Source organism: Zonotrichia leucophrys, chromosome 18, assembly GCF_028769735.1.
Source record: "Zonotrichia leucophrys gambelii isolate GWCS_2022_RI chromosome 18, RI_Zleu_2.0, whole genome shotgun sequence".
In the NCBI taxonomy this organism is placed as follows: Eukaryota; Metazoa; Chordata; class Aves; order Passeriformes; family Passerellidae; genus Zonotrichia; species Zonotrichia leucophrys.
Window position 1 is genome coordinate 4,645,931 of NC_088187.1, and position 25,101 is coordinate 4,671,031.

The following is a 25,101-nucleotide window of genomic DNA, read 5'->3' on the forward strand; positions in this document are numbered from 1 at the left end:
CTTCCCTTCCTTTCCCTTCCCTTCCCCGCCCGTGCGGGCAGCGCCTCGCCAAGATGGCGGCGCGCTGCCAGTACTCAGCATGGCGCCGAGGCCCGCGGATGCTGCTGAAGTAAGAGCGTCGATGTTTCCTTGGTTGTTTTACTTTAGCGGTGCTTGGAAAGAGCAGAAACCTCGCGTGAAACGCTGTAGGGTGAGGCTGGGTGTGCGGGAGAGCATCAGTGGATACGAGCCGAGATGGATGAGGCGGACATGGCCCCTTGTATGAGGGGTCGGGGAGGGCAGGGGAGCCCTGGGGGCTCTCCCCAGGCTCGGGCAGCTCCTGCAGAGCCAGGAAACCTCCGGGTGCTCGATGGCAGCACCTGGGACAGCAGTGACACAAAGAGCTGGTGCCGTGCCCCGGCTCTGGCAGAGTGACAGCACGGCTGGGGTTGGAAGGATCCTCTGGAGATCGCTCAGTCCAAGCCCTGCTGACACCTCGAACGCGTCCCGGTGGGTTTGGAATGGCTGCAGGAAAGTTTTGCTGATTTTAGGAGCCCTCTAAACACAGAGATGTTGTTTATTCTGCACAGGGTGCAAGGTGGACATTTCCACACATCAAGCACACCAAAGCTTTTAACTATTGATACATTTTAGCAAAGACATTAGTATTCACTGGCTACAAGTTACATCATTCTCTTAATAATTAGCATTCTGTCTTCTATTGATTAATGATCCACTTGTCATGGTAAGAAGTCTGCATGCTCAGCCTTTCCTTCTTGTAGGTGAGTTTCTTGTGTCAGTGGTTGCAGATTCCACCCGCCAGAATTCCCTTTTACCCAGCTGGAGCTGATTTCAGCCCAGTTGCTGAGTTGGCTTCATCTCTTTCTTCCTTATATTGGGAGTTCTTGCCAGATGGCCCCTAAATTCTGAATTCTTGGTGCCCACTGCCAGTGGGCATCCTTTTTGCTCACACTTTGTTAACCTCTGCTAGGTCTGAGGTCATTAAAGCATTATCAAGCCCTAGACTTCAACAAGGCAATTTCACCAACAAATAACTTGTTTTTTGTTACACCTGGACATGACTTATATTTGCAAAGCAGAAATATCAGTGATAATCTTACAAGTCAAACATTGATGTCATGAGTTTTCTGAATTGTGCATCAGCTGAAGGGTTGAGTTTGAAAATCCGTTATTTGGGGAGGAAAGTTTCTAATTCACTTGAAATACAGAATAATTTTCCTGTTGTGGACAAATAGGCTGCATTTGGAAAATGTTTCATGTTTCAAATATCATTCACATGGGAAAGCTGCTCCTGTTCAATCCATTTGAGCAACTGCTTATGTCAGGCAGGATGGGTGAAATGCAGACATCTGCAGTTTAGCTTAACTTAGTCAGTCTGTAACTTCATCTACAAATGATACTTGGTCCTCTCTCAGTTGCACAGGAATGTCCTTCCTGGATGAAATCCTCAAATTTTGGCTTTTTTCCAAACATGAATATATTCTGGAGTGTTTGCTCAGGTCCATGACATGATAGAAGTTTATTTAGCTGTTCTCAACATTATTCTGGCAAATTAAGATTTTGACCAATGACTTTTATAACATTCCAGAGTGAAGATAGGGATAAACCCCCAGAGAGTCCACAATACAGACATTTAAGTGTAAGTACTGGAAAATACCTGTGTAAAATTCTGTGTAAGAGTTAATGGGAAAAGGCAGTGAGGAAGTGCAAGAATGAATTGGCTGCTTGTGAGTCACAAGGTACCAGCTGCTGGATTTGGATGAAAAATAGGAAGTAAGAAGTATCACGTGTGCTCAACCCAAACAAGCAGCTGACTGAGGCTTTTGGGAAGAAATTTATGTCTAATTAGCTGTCAATCAGTTTTTACAAGCAACTGGTTTCTCTGGAAACCAAATGTTAAGCTGTTTGGATTGATAAAAGACAAAAGGTTTCTTGTGTCTAGAGTAGAGTGAAATAAGCAAGAAATTCATCTCCATTCAGCATAAACCACAAAGCATATGTTTTATTATTGTTACCAACTGCAAAAATATCAGCAGCTCTCTACTTCTGCAGTTCTTCAAAGGTCACACCAGGATAACCTGGTATGACTTAATTTAATTATGAAGTTACAGAGAAATTTTTTCAGCCATGGGAAATATCACATACATACACAATCTAAATAAATATGGCAAGGATCCCTGTAAGCTTCTGTTATCCATTAATGATTCTTACAGCATTTTTTCTAAAATCTGGGGGTTTTACACCAGCTCTTTCAAGTAGGTGAGTGCTGTTATGCCTTCCAATAGACAAAGGAAGAAGGAATATTTTGAAAGCCTGATGCTGGACCTAAAGAACAGCATGAATTCCAAACCACTGCTGCAGAAACAAAAACCATTTTCCAAAATAAACAATTCAGGAATATGTGATTGTTTGTGGACTTCTTCCTCAACAATGTAAAAATAGATTCTGTGGAAGTGTTTATGTTGTATTTGTGTAGCAAACACACTTGTAACTTTTAAGTCATTGACCTAAACCCAAGAACATGCAAATAAAACAGAACTGGCCTTTATTTTGAATTAGTTTGACATGTGTGTAATTGTGGTGCTTTTTCCTATTTCAGACCATTTCCCTAAATATTTTTTTCTAACTCCTTATTTTTTTTTTCTGCCCTAAAGTCTTAAGAATTCAGCTATGCACTAAGCATGTGATCTGACTGACATGCCAGGATAAATTCCAGAGTGCTTGCTTGGAAGCAGCCACCAAATGCTTTGGCTGGAGAATTGGCTGGGAGTGCTGCTAGAAATGAGCTGATGCCACAGAAGGAGCCTGTGCTGGGCCTGCCCTGGGTGGAACAGGGCACAGATTTCATGGATCCATGTTCATTCAGCCAGGAGTTACTGCCCAGCTCTGCCAGCTGTGTGTGCCATGAGCTGGCACAGCCATGCACAGCCTGCAGCACTTTGCTGTTCTCACAGGGAAATTCTTATTTCTCCATTTCATTCAGGGTGTAAATGCTTCAGGTGCAGGGATAAATGTTACATGGAGGCCAAACACATCAACAACAGTGGCCATAAAAGAAGTGATGCCTTTAAGTGCTGCCTACAGCTGGCATAGGAAAGCTTTTAGAGAGTGCAAAGGTGGTGTCACCATGCCCAGATTAAGTGTCACCATGCCCAGATTAAAGCAGGATGCTGTTTCTTGTCTCAGGTTATCAGGCACACTGTGAGGGTTGATCAAAGATCCACTGTTCTGTGGGAGAATGGAAAGCACAGAGTGCTCTTGGCAATAAAATAAATGAGACATCTAATTATCTAATGATTTCAAAAATACAACCTTGTACTGTGCACTGAAACAGAGATTCCTTGCACACACTTCAGTTTGTAGAAGTTTTAGCTCTTTTTGTTTGAATTTTGAAATGGAAATAAATTCAGTCCAAGTATTCCTAAGATGAAGGATGAAATAGGGATACTTTAGGTGTCCTCAATATTCTTGCAAAATGCTTCCATTTCTATGCAGTTTTTCATTGTGAATACAAGAAATAGGGGGGAAATTCAGTCTTTGCCCTTTGCTGATGTGCAGAAGAATGTGTTTAATCCAATCCATTTACAGATTACTTGGTTCACCAGGGATTCCCATCCCTGGAAATTCAAGGCCAGGCTGGACAGGGCTTGGAGCAGCCTGGTCTGGTGCAAGGGGGGTTTGGACTAAATGACCTTCAAAGGTCCATTCCAACCCAAACCACTCTGTGATTCTGTGAAATAAAAATATATTTTAAATATGATCTGTGCAGTTACAGAAATATCCAAAACTGGCATGTCTTTTGAAGAATCACTTTATCAGTTTTGGATAATAAATGTAAGTATAATCAGAGTGTGAAACAGGAAGATTTTAGCTGTGCTTTTAAGTACAAATCTCAACACATTTCTAAATTAGAACTTCCCATCTGTCCTGTCACCTTACTGGCCAGTGCAGCTATAGCTGTTGTATCCTGGTAGAATAAGGTGCTTTTCTTGTATGAAAATACTCATCCACAGAACAAAAATGATGTCAGATAATGCTGCATTCCAGCAAGTCTGTAGGAAATGGGAATTCTTAGATCACATAGGAATTGCTCAGTGGTTGTGATGCTTTTAAAAAGCTTGGGCTAATACACGAATAAAAAATGTGAGAGTATTTTGAATGAAGAGAGCAGAAGCACAGAAAATTATTACCAAAGCTATTACAATTTTAGTGATATTTTTCCAGGGTATATGTAAAGCAGCATCAGCTTACTTTTCTTTAAGTGGTAAGTATGAAAACATTTCTGTTTTCTTTCATCAGGGTTAAGCTAAAGAATTCTTGATTTCTCTGACCTCAGTGATAACTCACCTATAGTCTGCAAATTAAAAAATAATTCTAAAAAAGCACAACATTCTTCTCTGGGGTTATCTTTGGAACAAGTGTTTAAAGTTGTGGTTTTGGGTAACAAACATCTGGCCGTGCCTGTTTCCAGCCCTTGTGCTCAAAACCCATCTGTGGCTTAAAGCACTGTAACAGGAGGGGATTTTCCCAGTGCTACAGAAAAGTTGCAGTTAAGGCAGGAAATTGCATGTTTTTCGGAAGTTCTGTGGTTTAATTTATAAAACGTCATTTTACACTTGAAAAACTTCTCTGTGTAGGTGTTTGCTTGTACTTGTGTGTTCATATGGCTGGGGGTTAAAAAAGGAGCAAAATCTTGATTGAACCTTTGTGTCTAAATCCTACCTGAGGTTCAGAAACACAAGAAATCGTAAAAATTCTCGATTAATACTCCAGGGCCTTTGAGACTGGAAGGCTGATATCTGTTCAATAATCCTGTTCATGAGGATTTGTGATTCCTGCCTGGGAACAGCATTGCTGCTACTTGTGTTTTATTACAGGAATGGGAAACCGCAGCATATCGCTTAAATAAAATGGTGATGATGCTGTATTTAATAAATCGCAGAGTGTCATTTCACTTTAAAGCCATTAGGAAAAAAACAGAAATCGAGGGGAAAAAAACCATTGTACGATATTAACAGAGGAGCGCGTTGTAAAAAATTACGCAGGGACGCTCCAGAGAAGCGGCGAGGCTTCGGGCGCAGAGCCGGGCGCGGAGGGCAGGCTTGGGGGGTCCCGGTCGGGATGAGAATGGGGACGGGGGCCGCGATGGGGAATGGGGATCGGGATGGGGGCGCCCCTCGCGTACGTGCGGCGGCGCAGGTCCGCAATGAGCCCGGCGGGCGCGGCCGGGGGAGGCGGCGGAGGAGGCGGTGCCGCCCCGCCCGCTCTGCGGCCACAGGCTCAGCCCCGGCGGCAGGTACGGCACCGGCGCTGCCCCGGACAGGCTGCGCTGGGGCTCTCGGGGGGATTTCGCTGTCGGGGTTTTTATCCCGGTGGAGCTGCTGAGCTGCGGCTCGTGCCCGCCCGTTCTCCCGTTACCTCGGTGCGGGCGGCTCTGAAGAGCCGGGGGTGCAGCGGTGAGGGCTCCGCTCTCCGTGCGGGGCTGCGGGGGCGCCTTCCCCGCGTCTCCTCCTCCGAGGCCGCTCGGTGCCACCGCATTGCCGGGGCCGGCGGCGTTTGCGGGGTAATTCCGGGCCAGGGAATTGCGGGACACGTGAGCGCGGCGGGGCCGCCCCGGGACCGCCCGGCGGGGCGGGCGCGGTAACAAAGGGCGGCGGGGACGGAGGGAGCGCGTCGGGGGCCGGGCTGGCGCTGCTCGAGCGGCTCTCACCTCCCGCCCCGCTCTCTCCTGTCCCGCAGCCCCGGCGGCAGCACCGCGCGGCAGCCGCGCCAGGGCCGCGCCGCAGATGAAGTGCGAGAACTGCAGCAAAAAGGTGAGTGAGTGCCCGGCCGGGTCCTGCCGCCCCTCGGCGCGGGCACACGGGGGTGTAGGGGGATGCTGCCCGCGGGAACGGCCCCGGAGAGCCCCGGCGGGGAGACAGAGCCGCGCTGGCCGCCGGCCCCAAGGTCACCGAGCTCCGCGTCCGCCCCGTGACAGCCCCGAGCGCGGTGTCGCCGGCGTGTGGCCGTGCCCTGCTGTGCCTGCCCCGACAGCCCCGCGGCTTAACAAACGCCCGAACCGATGGAGCGGGGGAATCCCGGGGATATCATTTCCATCGTAGCGATGGCACTTTGAACGCGGGGTCTTGCCTGTGCTCCACAGCGCTGTAAATAGCTCCGTCCGTGGTTAATGGCATGAAGAGTTCTGCAGAAGTGTTCTTACAGAATGGTGAACAGGCTTTGCATAATCTGCACATTTTATGTTTTGTTTCAGGAATGCAGTAAAAAACAGAAAAATGACGATACACAAAGTGCATCTGTTGATGCATTGAGTTCAAATGATGGCTCTGAAGAGGTAATGTTCCTTCTAAAACCTCTATTAGACTCTATATTCTTTTGTTTTATGCATCCCAAAGGAGGTTATAAGGAGACAGCTTTCAACTACTAAGTATAATAAACAACAAGCAGTTGAAAACAATTATGAGCTCTTGTAGACATCCCTTAATATGTGAATCAAAAATCTTGCAAAAAGGTGCAATAAAATCCCTTACAATGCAAATACAAAACAGAAATTCTAAAAATTTAGAGTGCCAAAGCTCTTATATCAAGTCTTCAGAACAGAGACAGAACTTATAGGAAGCAGAGTTTTGATAGTACAAGTGGACAAAATATCAATTTATTTTTTATATCTTTTTTCTCAAGTGAGCTGCAGATAGTGTGAAACTCTTGATCTCACAGAATATGTTCAGTGCAATTGTAGGACTGTGTTCTCTTTGTTTTACCTCGTGTTACAAAGCCTGAGCCACCTTGCTGTTAGAGGACATCTGGTGAAAGAGCTTTAATAGTTCAAGGGAAAGTTTTCTCAGTTGCTGGGTGAGTTGATGGGGACTGTCAGCTCTGAAGCACAGTGCAAATTAAGTTACTAGCATATGGACTAGGGGCTAAATTTAGATTTTTGTTTACACTTAAACATTTGCAGTTTCACAGTAATAGGAGGAGCAGAGCTATGATTGGGATGGAACATATTGTTTTGTTTACCTGTAAATAATCTTGGATATTATGCAAGTGTTGTGGATTATCCTGCTTTAAACCAAACAGGGATACTGTGTTTGCTTGCAGAGATGTTGAAAATCATTTGATCATTACTAAATACTTGTTTACTTCTTTTTTTGCCCCCCAGAAAAATGAGTTTGATACATTGGCTAATGCTAAAATACTCCTTAGCGACTGCCTAGCTTGTGACAGCTGCATGACATTGGAAGAAGGAGCCAGAGTTTTCCAGCAGAATCAGAAGGAGTTCTTTCGTGTTCTCAACCTTAACAAGGTAAAGTGACCCAAACAATGCCCCACTGTTGGCTCTGAGGAGGAGGCAGTTACAGAATGACTAAGCAGCTTGGTCTCCCAAGGCAGATAATGTGAAGATTTGTCAGGATATGCTTTTTCCAAAGAGGAAGTCAGGCAACACAAACGTTAAAAGTACTTAAAATAATTTTGTACTGGAGTTGCAAGGTCACAGCACTTAATGTAAACACCAGAGGAAAGTTACTGCACCTGCAGAAGGAAAATTTATTGGCAATGTGATGATTTCATTACTGCACTAACAAATTATTCTGCAGTTCAGTGTTTATAGATATTCGTTCCTTCACTGCTAGGACTGTTCTGGGTGGTTTTGGTGCTAATATACCCACATTATACAAGCCTATAAAGACATGTTCTTGAAATTAGAATTCTGTTTAATATACTTTCAACCTGACTACATTTTGTCCATATTCTTAGCAAACCTTGTAAGTGTTCTATTGCTGTTTTATTTTCTGCTGAGTTCTGTTTTTTCTAGAAGTTAGTTACTGTGTGTAGTGCTCAGATCTTTAGACCCTGATATTAAATTAATTATTTTAGTTCTGCTCCAGACTTCTGTGCAAAAGCTACCAGAATTGAAATTTCTTGATCTGTACATGTGTGTCATAAATGTGGGTTAATTACATAGTACTTAGCTTTTCTTAGGAGTTTACTGTCCATACAGAATGGTGTTGTCATATATGAGGAAATTAGAAGAGAATGGGGGGAAAATAATATTTTGGGTTCTGTTAAGAGGGCCTAAATCCTACAGCAGCAAGGCAGTCAGGTGCCTTTATCACAGCTCCAGGGGCCCAAGCACAAGGCAGGGGCAGTGATGAGCTCTGAGCCAGGAGCTCTCCTTGAAGGGTTGTTGGATCAGTGCAGGCTGTGGGCTCTGACCTTTGCAGGGTGACACTTGTCTGTGGCACAGGCCTGCTTTGTCTTCCAGGGGTTGTGCTGGTGTGGAAAATGTCCCAGCTGAAACACAAGATAAATCTTCAGCTAAATGCCACAGTCACTGGAGCTGCACAGTTCCACACCATACCCTGGCTACTTTCATGGCATTCCTCAGTGCCTGCAGTGCTGATTTGCTGAGAGTCCCATCTTGCCACTTTCCCTCCACAACTGCAGTGATGAAGACACAGGAGCCTTAACAAAAAATCAGCATTTGCTGGGTTGTATTTACAGCTTTGAACGCCCCTGCTTCTGTAAACATTCTTTGTAAATGTTTAAACACACAGCTCTTTTCTTATTTGCTAGAATATTTCATCCTACTAGAACATCAGAGGTGCTGAATGTCCCTTAACTTTCCTTGTGCCACCTGGAATCCAAGCACAGAATTGTCCTAGGAGGGATGGATTTCCCCTGAGTTCTGTAAAAGAGACATCTACAGATGACTGCAGATGAGCACTGTCAGGATCAGAGGAACATCCTGTTCTGCTGCACTTGAGGCTTGTTTCACAGGGTTTTTAATGATGTGGCCCACTGAAGCATGAGACTCTAAGGAATAACTCCAGGAATGGGAAAGGAAGGGAAAACAAGGAGCCTTACCCTGTTTTAATGACTTTTTTCTCTCTCTCTTTGTTTCACTTACCAGAAATGTGATACCTCAAAACACAAAGTGTTGGCAGTGTCTCTGTGCCCTCAGTCATTGCCTTATTTTGCTGCTAAATTCAATCTCTCTGTGAATGAAGCAGCCAAGAGACTCTGTGGTTTCCTCAAAAGTCTTGGTAAGTTTGCATTTGTTATGGTGGTGAAGCAGAAAGGGAGGGATTTATTTGCTTTCCAGTACCTGAAGGGGCTGCAGGAGAGCTGGAGAGCATTTTTGACACGGGCATGGAGTGAAACAGGGCAGGGTTAGGTTAGACAATGGGAAGAAATGAGGGTGGGGGGCCCTGGCCCAGGTTCCCAGAGCAGCTGTGGCTGCCCCTGGATCCCTGGAAATGTCCAAGGCCAGGCTGGGCAGGGCTGGGAGCTCCTGGGACAGTGGAAGGTGACCCTGCCATGGGGGACTGGCACTGGATGAGCTTTAGGGCTCCTCCCAAGCAAAGCCAATGGTGGGATTCCATTCCATGATGTTTTGTTAAACAGTGCTGAAGTGCCCTTGCACAACCTCGTTCAGAGTTTGAGCTCCAGGCACCAGTGCCACCTACAGCAGTGTGAGAGACACACTGGGGACATTCCCTGCTCACAGGAAAGGTCACACAACACAGGGACATTGTAGAGCTGCCTCCAAAACCTTGGCTACCAAGAAGTCAGGGAGGGCTTAGTCACAAGCTTCCCATTGTTGTAAAACTTGAGGGAGAAGGTAATTCTTACTCAAAGTTCCTTTCAGTGCTTTTGACACATTGTATCTCTAGGAGATTCTCCATTCTGTTTTTTTGCTGTAATTTGAAATTACAAGAACTGTTGTATCTGCCTATTTTATGTTAAAGCTGTATTTCCTTTGGTCAGTATATATAGAGTTTTAGATAAAAAGCAATAGCCACTTTCCTTGTAAGTTTGGGAATTTTTTGAATTTACTTGAAGAAAAAAAAAGAACAGTAATAAACCCATAAACTGTTTCCTTCTCTCTGTATATATATATTCATTTTTCATGTTTTTTCTGATACATCTCTGTACCCAGTGTATGTATTTCATCTCAGAGCATTCCTGAGTTCTGGTGGGCCCCAGTTTTCCTAGAATGCATTGATTATCTGCCCTCACTTCTGTGGGGATGTGCTCAGTGGTACGTAGGCTCTCAGGGAGTGTGCTGCCAAGTGAGGGCCAGCAGGGCCCTGCTGGGGTGCTGATATCTCCTGCAGCTCTGCAAACAGCTGCAGCAATGGCAGATGTGCCTCTGAGCTGGATAGGATTTTTTGTGACTTCAGCATGTCTTAAAAAGAACATTTCTCTGCAAGAGTCACTGCAGGAGCTGTGACATCTGTTCAGCTGAGCTAAAAGTGACAGATGCAAAGTGCTCAGAGGGAAGCTGAGAATGTTTGCAGTGCTCTTGGTGGTCCTTGTAAACCCAGGGTGTAGAAGATGTTTTTTCAGTGTATGGCTTTTATTTATGACTGTGAAAATGTGCAGGGGGAGGGAATATACCTGTTGATCCTTCAAGATTTTTCATAGGCCTGGAGCTTTGAAAGGGGAACAGCATTCTGGTGATTGCCTGTTCCTTTCTGCTTGCCTCCCCAGGGGTGCATTATGTGTTTGACACCACCATAGCTGCAGATTTCAGTATCCTGGAGAGCCAGAGGGAGTTTGTGCAGCGCTACCAGCGGAGGAACCAGGAGGAACATGCCTTACCAATGTTTGCCTCTGCTTGCCCTGGTGAGATCTGATTTATCCATCCTTCCCTCCCTTCCAACTGGAACCACCAGGGAGATGAGGAAAGGGTGGCTTCCTTTGGGAGCCTTACATAATTTAAATTTTTTATTTGCTTTTCAAGCACACAGTGTTTGTTCCCAGTGTCACTGGTCATGCTGAGTGCATTTCAGTGCTTGGAATTGAGAATCAGAAGTGAAAGGAGTTTAGTGGGTGCTTCTTGTGTGTTCACACCTTAGAGTTTAACTGGGTGTTTCCTCATGGAAAAGAATCTTAAAGGAACTTTGATAGAATTAAACCACAACCTCTGTTACCTTAAGCAAAGTTTAGAATTTGCCTGGGAGAAAGTAGCAAGTGACATTGTTTGTGATGGCTGTGAGATGGATATGTCTGACACTTGGAAAATAATTCTCACATGAAATGTCACAGACTTGACTCGCTGGATGTCTCACTTTGAGAACCTTGCCCCTCAGGATGTGTTCTGTGTGAGCAGAACCTGCACAGATGCAGAACATGCAGTCACTGCTTACCTTTTGCATTGTTAGCACAGCACCATTTCAATTCAAGTAAAAAGTCACATTCCTAAAAAAGAAATATCAAAAAGCAGATAAAAGTAACTCCTTTGCCTAACACCCTCATCAGCTCCACCCTGAAGTTCATAGTGTTGCTTTTCAAAAGGCTGAGAAAAATAGCAAAACACTTCTTGCTACCTTTGAAATAACTCAAGTGGATTGCATTTATTAAAGAAATGTTAGAGTGATCAGGAGTTGCAGTCAATGATCCCCACAATCTGCTTTTGTTATTGGTTTGAAGTTTAAATACTGCTGTTGAATTATACTTGTATTCTTGTTTTTTCTGTGTATTTTGTAGTGGAAATATCTGGGCTATGCTTTAACTACTACATATATGTATTAAAAACATGTCTCTTTTTTCTGTTACTGTTATCTTAGTGTAACCTCTTATCTTCAGGAGCAGACATATCACATATTGCTCTTTTTCATATAAAACCTGTGCAGCTGAAACCCCCCCATTACTTAGTTTTGTTGTCTTGTATTTTCTTTAGGTAAAATTCAAAACCTGAGGATTTCTTTTAGAATTTCTGTGATAATTTTAATTTGCTTCATCAGGAAACAGAGCTCAGATTATCTGCTGCTCTCAGTGGAAATACTTTAAAATAGTTAATGGAGCACTTTCCTTGTCCTTGTGTGGTCTGCACAAAATAGTTTTTGGTGTCAGTGCTGGTTTTGGTGTCAGCTCTCTGCTGTGATAGAGATGGTAACAAGCTTGGGTGCTTTCCATTTCTGGGAAACTAACCCAGAATATCACTGTCAATCCATTTTGAAAACATGGTAATGTTTCTTTGTCAGTAATTAGAGAAAGCAAAAATCCTGATTAGTCATCTTCCAAGTGAGGTTGTTCACTGTGTTTCCTGTCCTTATTTGTCTGTGTGCATTTTCTGTTCATTTTTCTCCTTCCTCTTTCTGCCCCCAGATTACATAAATTTGTCCCAGAGCTGTTGTTTACTGGGTGTATTCAGCACAAAATGGTTTTTATAGAGCTCTGTAGATGCAAGGTCAATGTGAACTCAAGTATCAAAAATGCTTTACTGGTTTTTATCTTGGTGTGTGACTTTGCACAGAGCTATCACCCTCTGCAGCAGGCAGGGTGTGACATCTACCATGAGCAAAGAGCAGAGCCTGCACAGGCCAGAACCTGAGAAAAGCTGATTTCTTGGCTCTGTGTTAATTGTTCACCTCCTGCTGCTCTCTGAGGAGAAAGTGAGCTCATTTTGGGTTTTCCTGTTAAAGAGCAGCAGTGTTACTACTGATAGTATTTGTAATATCCCAAAAGAATCAGTTCCCTTCCTTAGTGTACTGAGCTGGTGAGCAACATGAAGCATTTGCTGTGGAAAATCTGGAATTTTTAAGGCACTGCCAACCTCTGTGTTCTCCCAGAAAAGCCAATGGGGCAGATTTCAGCAGCTGCAGGAATATCATAAATATTGAGGATGCTTTTGTCCCAGTCAGTGAATTTCCTTTCCCTGGAATGAGGTTTTACAGTAGCAAAAGTTTGCTTAGTTTTTGCATTTTTTGCACTTCCTACAGATGCATACATGCATTTTCATGATCTCACAAGAACCACCAAAAATAACATGTTCTGAGCTCCAGCTGCAGGGATGATTTATGTGGTAATTTGTAATTCCTTGCTCTTTGATGGCAACACAGCCAGCAAATGGCCAAGAATCCCAATGAATTTATGAAGGGTGTAGGTGTGGGTGAGTGCTGGTGTTCCTGACATTACAGTGAGGTGTCTGAGGTTTTCCCTCACTGTGGTGAGGGGGCACAAACAGCAGTGTGTGAGAAATGCTCACTCACCCAGGCTGCTGTGCAATTAACCAGTGACTAATGACACTAATGATCTGTGGGAGCTGCAGCTGAGAGACACTTGTTCCATCCACTGCAAGGACAGAAACAATTTAAGGAATTGCTTCAGACAATACCTGTCAGAAATCTCCTGAGATTTAGTGAAATTTCCTTATAGGTCATGACTACAACATCAAAAATATTCCAATTATAAGAACCAGCCTCATTGCAGGGGTGATAAATGGTGAGTACAAGTACTTTAAAACAACATCCTTGTTTTGTTTGAAGCAGTTTTTGTTCTGTTTGGACAGCACTTGACCCAAAACCCATTTAAGCAATAGGATATCATGCAGAATATGCTAATAGATTTTTATCAAGCACCAATAAATTCAGTGCTTTTTTTGTAGGTAATGTCTGTGATTTAAAGTCCCAGGTGAAGGTAGACTTAAGCAAACTCCATTAAGCAAACTTCAGTTCAGTCTTGCAGTTCAGTACAGTCCTAATAGACAAATCCATGGTCCTCAGCTTTTCCTACAGCAGAAATGAATGCTTGGTGAAGATGATGTGTGCCTTTGAGGTTTTTATGGAAACCAGCTTGAAGTCTGTGCAGAACAAGAATTGGGAATATTTAAACAGCTGGAGGATCCTTGGGTTTCCATAATATTCAGCGCCTTGTTTTCATCAATAAAATCTTATTACAACTATTTCAACTATACAACTATATCTTATTAAAACTATTTCTGTGCTACAGAGAGACAAATAATCTGAACACTGCTTTTCATCCCAGTTTTGTGCTGGTGTTGGCATTTGTGGTATTGTTCTGACTTGAACAGCACCAGGTGTTTTCACAGAAGTGGTAATTTCAAGCTTAAAAGTTAACCTCCAGGTTTTCCCCTTCCTGGGCAGCATGTACTGCACAGCAGTTTCTCTTTTATGTAATCACTGATTTGCATGAAGACAAAATGTGTTTGTGGGGGTTTTTTCCCCTATTTCTTAGCAGCAAAAGCAGCACACCTGCCTTGAAGGCTGGGCCTAACTCTGCTGCACAGTGTAGGTGTCATGTAGATGAAAAAAGCTCCAAACCTTTGCTGTGAAGGATTTTGGGCTTTTCAGTGAGAGCTCCAGAGCCCAGGAGAGAATTACACACCCTGAATACCTTGATTTGTTCATTTAGTGGGGGAATAATCCAGCAGCTCTGGATGTTGGGTGCTGTGGGTATCCCCAGCTGGAATGCTGAAGGGGTTGGTGAGAGGGAGTTCCTGAGAAGCTGAGGACAGGGTGTTGCATACAGGGAGATTCCAGGTGGTCCTGTGAGTGTGGGGGTGTTTCTGAAGGTGGGGCTACTCCAACAATAGTAAAAAAGCCATTTTTTCCCAGGCTTAATCCATGTGCATCTTGTGATAATGCTCTCATGTGACTCTTCTGTTCTGGGGGAGCAGGCTGGGTGCAGGGATATTAAATCTCAGGAAATACCAGGTTTCAGTTAAGCAGCCAAACAGTGCATTTGTTGTAGAATGTGGTGACCCAAGGTTTAGAAGGTCAAATTTCTGTTAGCTGGGGTCTTGTTCTTTCTGCTTTGTTAAATCTGTGCATGAGGAAGGGGCAGCAGGTCATGAAGTTCACAGTGGACCTTGGTCTAGAATTGCTGGCACGGTGAATTATTGACTGAAGCATTATTAACAGAGCCCTGAGGTTTCCTATGGCTCCCAAGGTGGAACTTCCAGCCTACAGGGACATGGTGAAGGTGTCCCCATTGTCAGGGTGTGCTGTGTGACTGCTGCCTTGCTGTGCTCATGGCTCACTCCTCTGTGCCTGGGATGTTTTTGTGCTTCCAGGTTGGATCCGTTATGCTGAGAGGGTGCTCACCAACCTGGTCACCTCTCACATCTGCACTGCAAAGTCCCCACAGCAGATCATGGGCTCCCTAGTGAAGGGCTACTTTGCCAGGCAGCAGGTGAGTCATTCTGATTTATTGTTACCCTTTATATTCTTCTAAATAGAGCAGATGGGTTTTAACACTGAGATACAGATCTTAGTGTATTACATTTGTCCTTTACTTGAAGAAGAAATGGTGCTTTGTGCTGTACAATGGCCCATGATGAGAGGAATGAACAAAGTATGTGATTCCCTCCATGGTTTTTTGCCCCCCCTCCATGGTTTTTTGCCCCCCCTCCATGGTTTTTTGCCCCCCCTCCATGGTTTTTTGCCCCCCCTCCATGGTTTTTTTCCCCCCTCCATGGTTTCCCCCATCATGGGTTGTGCCCCTCATGTTTTGCCCCTCCATGGTTTTTGCCCCCCTCAGGTTTTGCCCCTCCATGTTTTGCCCTCCATGGTTGCCCCCATGTTCCCTCCATTTATACATCAGTGGAGTGGCAGCAGTCCTTGCACCTCCAGTGCAAGATGGATTTAAATATTTATGGCTAAAGTTAAATCCATAGCAGTTAAAGGGTTTTTTGTGAAATGCTGCCTCTGTAGTTCTACAGCAAAGCCAAAACAGGAGTGGAGGAGAATAATGTGGAAATTGCCCTGTGACCTGAGCTCAACAAAAGCACTGTATCCTTGGAGCTAACCTTTTTATCTCCTCAGTTTTGTATGTTGAAAAAATTGCTGTTCTTTACATCCCATACCTCAAAGGAGCCACATTAAGTAGGGAAGGGTTGCACATGGACAGACAAACTGTGAAGGGCTTGCTGTGGGTGACAGCCAGGAACCAGAACTCTGAACTCCTGACTTGTATCCACTTTCTCAGGCAATCAAAAAGCTGCAGAAAATGTGGGCTGAGGGAATTTGCTCCAGCCAGGACAGTAACTTTGGAAGTTTGTTGCTGATGCTTTGTGACTTCTGGCAAATCATTGTCTGTGTGAACATTCTTTAAATTTAATGTAGGGACTTATTCCTGATATTGCCTGCATGAGGTTTATGTCACTATTTTTGTCCCTGTGATCCTTCAAGCTGCCTTTTGCTCTTCATGGAGTTCATGTGTTCCCTTCTGTATTCCACAGAATTTGTCTCCTGATAAAATTTTCCATGTAGTCGTGGCACCTTGTTATGACAAAAAGCTGGAAGCCTTGAGGGAAGATTTCTACACTGCCTTGTATAATTCAGCAGAAGTTGATTGTGTCCTGACATCAGGTTAACTTTTTTAAACTTATAATCTATAAATATAAAAGTGAATCACCATTTTTAGAATAACCTTTCTGCCAGAATTTGCTTTTTTCAAGTCTGCTTTAGTCATAAGGTTGGCTTTAAAAATTAGTACATATTTTTGTGCTCCTGGTAGTACAGGTACTGCACAGGGAGGGCAGAGTGACACATCCTTTCCTTCTAAGTTGCTATTCATCTAAAAAATCAGGTATTTTGACAACCTGGTAAAGAAGGTAAAATTTACTCAAATCCATATTTAAAACAATTGTCTGGCTTGTCTGTGGTCATTATTTTATTAGGAATTATTCCTCATTCATGGTACAAGTTGCCTTTTGGTGAGGATCTTGTCTTTAGCCTTAGTGTCCAAGTTTGGATATTTCCAGACTTGGCCTGACAGGAAGGCTGAGGATGTGAGCAGGGTTTGGGCAGGCTGAGGGCCCCTTTTCTTGGGATTGTCAGGAGGGAGGTGATGCAGGAGCTGCAGAATGTGACACAAAGCACTGGCAGGTGTTGGGATGTTGCTCTCTGAAACAGAGGCACAGTGGGTGTTGTGCTTTGTGATAAAAGTGAAATTCCTGTGTTTTCCTACAGGTGAAATTGTCCAGATAATGGAACAGAAAAATGTGTCAATGAAAGATGTGACTGAAGTAGCTGTAGATAGTTTGTAAGTAGTTTTGTTGTGGATTGCTTCCTTGTTTGGATGACAAATGATGTGTTGGAGCACATTCAGCATTGTTGGATAAAGCTCTTTTTGGACTTAGAGATGGGGCAACTGAGAGGCATTTTAAAAACTTTTATTCTATTTTCAGTGTCATTTGAAGGGTGAGACAATACAGATGTTATAATTCATGGTATCACAATCAGAAGCCAACTATTTCCTAATTATAATGCACTATAAGCATTTTGGTTTATCATTTTTAGCTGAACTGTGTTGTAAATGTCTTAAAATCAATCATCTAAAATTACTCCTTGTGGATCTTGCTACAATGCATTTTTATAGTTTTATTCTCTAAAGTATCTAGTCTTATTTGTAAGGTCATCCTTTGAACTTGTTTTTAGTTCAATTTCTCTCTTAACACTGTCTGGTTTGTTCTATGGTATTTTTAAGTCAGTATTTCTTATTTTAAGGTTTGCATACAGGTGTACACTTTGTGAGTTTTCTGTCAATCTTTGAGAATTTTCTGTAAACCCATTTCCCACACAACATAAATGTAAAACTGCTCAGAAGAATGGTTTTTCTTTTTAGAGGAAAAAACCTGCACTAAAGCCTGAATATACCACAGCTTCACACTTATAGAGTGGCCAAACCCACAAAAATATTCTCTTAGATGTTCTTGCTATATATAAAAGTAATATAAAACAGATAATATAAATTTGCATTTACTGTCTGAATACAAAGCAGATAATTTGAGGTAATGACCCTTATACAGTAAATATTTTAAAATATGACTTGAAGATTTGTGTAGTTCCTGATTGATATTTAAGAATCATTAGTAATTGATTGATAAGTATAGATTATTTGCAGTAATGAATGATGTGACTTGCTGTCAGTGTGGCTGCCTGGGGGTCTGGCCCTGTTCAGAGCTCTGTGAGCTCCTTGTGCAGAGCCCCAACCTGTGCTGGCCTGGCCATCTGCTCTGGGCTCCCTCTCTTTCTCAGCACCATCCTGGCAGGAAATTCCCACTCCCCAATATGTTCATGTGCATTGCCAGGAGCAGCACCCTTTCAGGAGATGGAAATGAATTGGTTTTTATACTGAGGACAGCAGTCAGTTTTTCAAGATTAGATCACACTGAACTGTGTTTAGATGAGAAGCACACAAAGCACTGGAGAGTTTTGTTTCCATCCCTTGTGCTGGGCTCAGGGAGCAGCCTGGGTGGTGTTTAACTCTCAGATTTGCTTCCAGAGGCTGCTCTCTCTCCCTGATCTTTGTTCAGCTGGGACAGATGTTCCTTGGTGCCTTGCCAAAGGAGCAATGAATGTGCTGTCTTGCACACAACAGAAAGCTCTGGAAGTTTTGAAAAATCCTCCTCATTTCCAGCTAGAATCCTGCTTGGACCTAGAGGGGAGAAACTGCAGTGGATCAGAGCTGTGCTTGTAGTGCAGCTCCTTTGCTTCTACCTGAGATTGTCACAGAATGAGAATGAATAAAGTTCCTGCAGGAATAATCACAGACACTCATGTAGTTCTGTATCAGAATCACACAGAGGGAGGCTTTTAATTCTGTGTCAGCCTGTCCAGTGAAAGGCCAGGCTGTTCATTAATGCTGGTTCATTAGCTCAGTTTATAGAATCAGAGAATGTCCTGGGCTGGAAGGAGCCCTCAAGGATCACCCAGTGCAGCCCCTGGCCCTGCACAGCCACCCCAACAACCCCACCTGGGCATCCCTGGCATTCCTGGGGAGCCTGGGCAGTGCCAGCACCCTCTGGGGAAGAACCTTTCCCTAAAATCCATCCCAAACTGCCCAACAACCCCACCCTGGGCATCCCTGGCATCCCTGGGGAGCCTGGGCAGTGCCAGCACCCTCTGGGGAAGAACCTTCCCTGAGATCCCACCCAAACCTCCCCTGGCACAGCCCCAGCCATGCCCTGGGTTCTGTCCCTGTCCCAGAGCAGAGTTGGAGCTGTCCCTCAGGAGCTCTGGTCTCAGTCTCCTCCAGGCTGAACAAGCCAAGTGCCCTCCATTTCTGTTAATTTCTATAAGGACCAATCTGAAAATACTTGTTCAGCTCTGAGACCTCATGACATAAATTCTTGCTCTTCTGGGGTCTTTAAAGCAGATCTTGCAGAGAAATTGAAACAACTTGGAGTCATGTTCTTCAAACAAGCCCCAGCACGGCAGCAATTTGTGATAAAGTGCTGGGTATTAAAGCAGTTGTGTGAATGGGGGCCCTTCAGAGCTGCTTTTAAATGGGGAGAGGTGAACTTGCAGCAGATGAGCTCCCATTTTCTCTCCTGAGCCACAGTGTAACACTTATTTTCAGTGTAAACCCTTCTAACCTGGTTGCAGCTCTACCAGTTTGGTGTGATTTCACTGGCACAGTGTTACATTGTGACAAAATTTCCTAAAGCAGAACTGTCAGCAAAGACTTTAACTTCTGAACTAGTTTTGTATTCTCACAAATTATTCTCTCAAAAAAAATGGCCATTTATTTAAATAATTGGATTTAAATATTTTTTTCCCAAAATGGCTCTTGAGCAGTAAAAGGTTGTTAACAAAATCTTCAGATTGAGAAATATCAAGCAACAGTAATTGATAACAATGCACCTTCAGCACAATGTGGAAAGCCCTGCATATTTTTAATTGATTTTTTTCATTGTCTTACTGCTGTCCTGAATAATTTACATTTTTAAAGCTGTAATAAATGTAAATAAATGTGTTCTCAGTGCTACAAAACACTTTTTGGTGGGGGAGACAGAGAAGAAGAGAAACACACTGCTTTATTGAAGTGAAAGAATTAAATTTTTGGAGCTGATCTTCCATTTTGTTGTTCCCTAAGGTTTGATGGCTTAAAGGAGGGGGATGTAGTAAGGCATGATGGCAAGAGATCTGATGGTTACCTGGAGCACATTTTTAAACATGCTGCAAAGGAGCTTTTTGGTGTGGATGTCAAGGAGATCACCTACAAAGCACTAAAGTAAGTTCCACTTTTGTATCCTTGTTATGTACAATGGGTGAGCTAGAACAGAAAGGGGAATTTCCAGTTGGAAGGGACACACAGCAGTCACTTATTTCAACTGCCTGAGCACTTGGACCAAAGATAAAGCATTTATTGAGGGTTTTGTCCAGATGCCCCTTGGGCACTGAGAGCCTTGGGGCATTGGCAGGAGCTGGTTCCTGCAGCTCAGGAGCTTCTCTGCTTTGGGTGGTGACAGCAGTCACTGCTGACCTGGTCTGATGGGCAGCTACAGGCTCTAAACCTGCTCTGAACCTGCAGGTCTCTCACTTGAAAGCAGCTCCTGCTGGTGCTCATTTTATTAAAACCTTACCTGCACTTAAAGTATAATTCTATTACAAAGATTCCACCTCAATTTCTGCTTAACTCAGTTTAGAAAGTGGAAGAGTTCACTTTGAGTCCTGCTCCCTTTGGAGCAGCTGAATGCAAACTGGCCCAGTTGGGTTGTTCCTCTGGGAATGCAGGGGTTAAAATGTTCTCTCTGTCTTGCCAGGAACAAGGACTTTCAAGAAGTGACCCTTGAAAAGGATGGAGAGACAGTGCTGCGTTTTGCAGCAGCTTATGGCTTCAGGAATATCCAAAACATGGTCCTGAAGTTGAAAAAAGGAAAGTTTTTCTACCATTTTGTAGAAGTCCTTGCCTGCCCAGGAGGTAAAGATAATTGTGGATCTGCAGTTGTTCTGCTTGTGTGTCTTGAATGTCAAAGGAAAGCTGCCTTACAGGCAGGCACTTCCTTTCATTCCCTCTTCATTCTCTTCTTAATAATCTAAAATCTCTCTGTTTGTTGAAGGGTCCAAAACACCAGTTACAGGTGCAGGGTTGGCTCAGAAAGTGATTGAGTTTTCTAACATGAGTCAGGATGATATTTGTTCTCTTGTGACCTATAAATAAGTGCCAGCACTGCACTGCCAAGCCCCAGAGGATGCTCTGAAATGGTGCCTGTCAAGGGCAAGAAAAGACAAGGAACATAATTAGGATCATAAAACCATGGAGAATGCAGAGAGAGATTTGTGATATGGAAACCTCATTTCCATTAAGATGAAGTTGATATTGGAGTCACTTTAGGTAAATACAAATTGTAACAGCGTGGGAGGAAGCTTAAAAAAAAACTTCCTTTAGGGAAGTGTGAAAAAAGAATTCTGAGTTAACAAAGACTTTTTTTTTCATATCAAATCTCCATCACATCTCATCTTTTTAATTTCTTTTTTTCCCTCAGGGTGCCTCAATGGGAAGGGCCAGGCCCAGAGTGAGGATGGCAGAGCAGACAGAGCCCTGCTGGCGCAGATGGAGGAGGTGTACACTGCCATCCCTGTCAGGCTGCCAGAGGCCAACCTGCACGTGCAGAGGATGTACCAGGACTGGCTGGAGGGCAGGGACTCCAAGAAGGCCCAGGACACTCTGCACACCTCCTACAGTGCAGTGAGCCAGAGCACCAGCAGCCTGGACATCAAATGGTAACAGCAGAGCTGGGCTGGGGCTGCAGGGCACCCATGGGACCTCTGGCTCAGTGAGCTCTGCCCAGCTGGGGCTGCTGGGGCACAACCATTGCTCTGCAAAACCACACAGCTCCAAGAGCCCTGGCTCCTGCCACTGGCAGTTCATTTGACTGTTTGTCATTTCCTGCATACAGTGGATTTCTTCATTCTAATCTTGCAAGGTACACAGCCCTTTGTGGCAGGGACAGGGAGTGCAATTCCTGACCAAGTTGCTCCCTGGAGGGAAGGTTCACTGCACAAAATGGGCTCCTCCAAGAGGGTGAGATGATTTTACTTCTAGGTCTGCAGTCCCTGTCAACACAGGAATTTCAGTATTGATGCAGTTGGGATTTACTTACCTTGGTAAGGAAAAGCCCTTTTAAAGGACAAGTGAGTATGTGGAGAGATGTAATGAATTTCTATAAGCCTTGTATCCATAATTCAGCAAAAAAATACTCAGTTCCAAGCTAGCCACCATTTCTTACTGATGTAGTGTCACAGAATGCTTCACACAAACTGAATCTGGGAAACTAATGCTAAATGGTTCATTTAAAATAGTTCCAAATAGGTTGATTGCTACAAAAAGAGAACTTTCTTCCCATATAAGTTTTCTGCCAAGCTTGCAGCCAGCAGCAGTGGTGCTGCTTGCTTTGGCTTCTCTCTGAGAGTGGAACATGCCCAGATTGTTCCTTCATTTGTCTCCATGTTGAAAGACTTCTGCAAAAAATAACTTCCTGGGGTGCCTCTGAGAAAAACTACTGAGCAATGCTTGTGAGCTCATCAGAGTTATGGTGTGTTGGCATCGTGGTTTTTGATGCACTTATTTTTATAAATATGCTATAGAGGTTCATTTAACAGACATTGTGAAGTGGTACTGCCATTCAGCTGCTCTGCAACTTCCCCACTTGTCAGAGAGTTATTCAAGAATGTGATGGACAAAAGAAATTAAGACTCCTGCCAGACTTCTTCAGATCTGTTCACAGTTAATGGCTGTTTGAAGCTAGCAAAGTTCTAGCTTTCCTTATGCAGCCTGAGTGTGGATGGGCTTTTTTAACCATTTCATGCAGTTTGAATCAATCTTCTTGCCAATTTCTTCAATGTTACTGCTGCTTGGATGATTCCTGCAAAAACCTGTGAGTGTTTAAAGTGCACATTTAACTGAACACAGTGGAATGGGATGGAGCATCAGGGGAGGCAGGGCAAGAGCTGGCTTTGGCTGAAAAGGAGAGGGACAGTCAAGTGTCACCCTGCTGATAAAAACCAGCTCTCTTCATGGGAAGCTGTTCAAAACTGCAGCTTTCCATTGGACCTCCACCTAAATAACAAACCATTGCACTTGGAGGGAATTTTCTTTCAAGTGCAAATTTATTTACTGCACTACCTGAATGCCCACAATGAAATGATGCCCATGAATTATAGAAATTAGCCTTTGCAAGTTGTTCCTTGTGATAAGAACCATCTTTACTGTGGTGCAATATCAGAACATTGACAGAAATCTACCTCTGTACAGGAAGGGAGTCCAGGAGCTGTGGGAAGGGCTGTGTGCAGCTGGAAGGGTGATAGATGTGTGTGCTGGAGAAAGGTGGGGCTGTTGTGGGACATTTCAAAGCAGATCACTTTCAGAAGCAACATCCACATCCTCGGGTCTGATTTTGTTCATCTGCTGTGATTTCCTCCAAAAACTCCCCCAGAATTGTAATGTAATAAATGGTCCTGTTCTGTTTGTATAGGCCTGTTTCTCTGTATATATGGTTTGTAGCTGCTGCATGTTTAAATTATATCTCTGCTGCTCTTTGTACAGTGTGCTTATTTGTTTCTGTGTGTTTACTGGGTGCAATGGTACAAAACCAGTTTGCTTTTCTGAGGAAACCTTCAGTGAACTGCCCAAGAGCTGTTGTGAAAGCAGAGCCTGAGCTGTGTGTGCAGGGTGCTGGATGCTCCCAGGGCTGGGGGTGCTGTGCAGTGCCTGTGGCTGAGATCAGTGCAGGGAAAGCACTGGCTCAGTGTCCACAATACCCTGCTCCAGCTGCATCCACCATTCCTTCCATCTGCTCCAGGGTTTTAACCCACTGGGGCAGTCACAGTGCAGAGCTGTTGCTGTGTCTGCTGCACAATTCTTTTTTAAAGATAAGGAAGGCACCTAACTGAGCTTGTAGTGGGGTTTGGTTTTGCATAACAAACCTTTGCATCACTTCCCTAAATGTCTCCTGTGCTAAACCAGGCTACACAGAATGTATTAAATGTATTATCATTAGTGACCTAACCAATTGAGACTTGTCTTTTTGGGTTGGTTTCTTTTTTTGGTCAGCTTTTGTTCTTTAAGACTCTTTGAGTAAAATGTTTTAATTTTTTAAAGGCCTTTTCTTAAAGTGCCAGTTTTACAGGATAGAACTTTTCTTTCCTTTTAATCTTTCCCCCTTCACCTGCTTGCATTGAAATTTTAATCTATATCAGAAAACCTTGTTGCAGCTTCATATATAGTGAAATACTTGCCTAAGATTGGATTCTGGATTTGAATTGGAAAATCCATTAATGTTGACAATATGTGTTTGTAGCCACATTTCTGAAATTACAGCATATTTAATTCCCTGGTTTCATAATAATTTCTATTGCCACTGCCTCTTCAGCAACAAGAAAAGCTCCTGATATAGTGCTTTACCTACCCCTGGAATTTTGTGCTGGGATAAGAGGATTTTTAGAAAAATTATAAACTGGAAGGATTGTGGGAAAGAAATTGGACACAGTAAATTAATTAATAAAATTGTCTTGGGATGTTCTTGACCTGAGCATGTCAGGTGCTGGATCCTTGGGGTTCTGAGGCTGCTCCAGGGTGCTGTGAGTCCCTTTGGCTGCTGCAGGAGGGTTCCCTCAGCACAGCACCGTTTGTGGGTGCCCCAGGGGAATGCAGACACCCAAATGCAGCAGTCTCAGCTGGGTTATACCTGGATGATGTTCAGTTACCCAGATTTTGGTGCTTTGTTTTCCAGTGCAGCATGACCATGAATTGTGAATAAATCTCAGTACTCAATTCTGCACTGGTTCTGTGTCATTCCATGTACAATTTTAACTCTTTAAGTACACCAGGTTACACCCAGGGGGTTTGTTTGGGGCCCATCCGTGGCACCAATTTTGTATCAGCACTTTATGGGACACTTTGGATTACAGCTGCACCTCAAACTCTGCTAAATGGAAGGAGGAAGGTGCCAGATGAATGGTAATTAGCTGTCTAAAATTGTTAATATATTGATTGCTTGCAGGGCAGACAAGCCCTGTGGCTTTAAAGCTCTTGCTCTGAGGGGTGTGAGGGCAGCCTGGGAGAGTGCCTGGCTGTGCTGAGTCACTGGACAGAGAAACTCAAAACTCTGCTGCACAGAAAAAGATCTTTGTGTGTGACCTGATCCAACAGGTGAGGAAAGGATGAAAATGAGCCCTGACACAGACAAGGGATTTTTTTCATCACTAGGTTGTGTGAAAATCTAATGAATCGAGCAAACATTTCCATATGTTCTCTTCAGCAGTTGGGACCTGGATTTCTACTAAATAATAACTTGATTTGAAGGTGTTCTGTGTTTTTATTTCAAGGGTTACCTGGCCAGAGGAGGAGCTGGTGAACAGAGCAGGCTTGCTCCTGTTGCTGTGTAAACAAGTGACTTGTAGGACAGGTTTGGAGGAGGGGACCAAGGTGTAAGATGTCCTTAACTGCTCTGGAAATGAAAGATAACTACTGAGGGTTTGTGTCATTGAAGCAGAGGGAATATCCATTTAAATTGTGCAATTTATCCCAAAACACTGCATTTCTGCCCTTATTTTCCAAGAGAGT

At 43.7% G+C, this 25,101-nt stretch overlaps 1 protein-coding gene across 4 annotated transcripts; it reads left to right on the forward strand.

Moving 5' to 3' along the window:
• The first annotated feature begins 35 nt into the window (after positions 1-35).
• Positions 36-24,309, forward strand: NARF (nuclear prelamin A recognition factor). Of its 4 annotated transcripts, none has more exons than XM_064728757.1 (12): positions 36-109; positions 5,740-5,813; positions 6,254-6,334; positions 7,160-7,303; positions 8,912-9,044; positions 10,495-10,629; positions 14,822-14,940; positions 15,989-16,118; positions 16,722-16,794; positions 19,630-19,767; positions 20,300-20,457; positions 21,023-24,309. In XM_064728757.1, the coding sequence occupies exons 2-12, from the start codon at positions 5,787-5,789 to the stop codon at positions 21,262-21,264; spliced, it is 1,380 nt and encodes a 459-aa protein (XP_064584827.1). In that variant the 5' UTR covers positions 36-109; positions 5,740-5,786; the 3' UTR covers positions 21,265-24,309. The 4 variants fall into 4 exon arrangements, with proteins under 4 accessions (XP_064584827.1, XP_064584828.1, XP_064584830.1 ...); XM_064728758.1 differs by lacking the exon at positions 36-109 and adding an exon at positions 5,252-5,296 and having other exon boundaries at positions 21,023-23,084; XM_064728760.1 differs by lacking the exon at positions 36-109 and adding an exon at positions 5,438-5,456 and having other exon boundaries at positions 21,023-23,084.
• Positions 24,310-25,101: the final 792 nt, after the last annotated feature.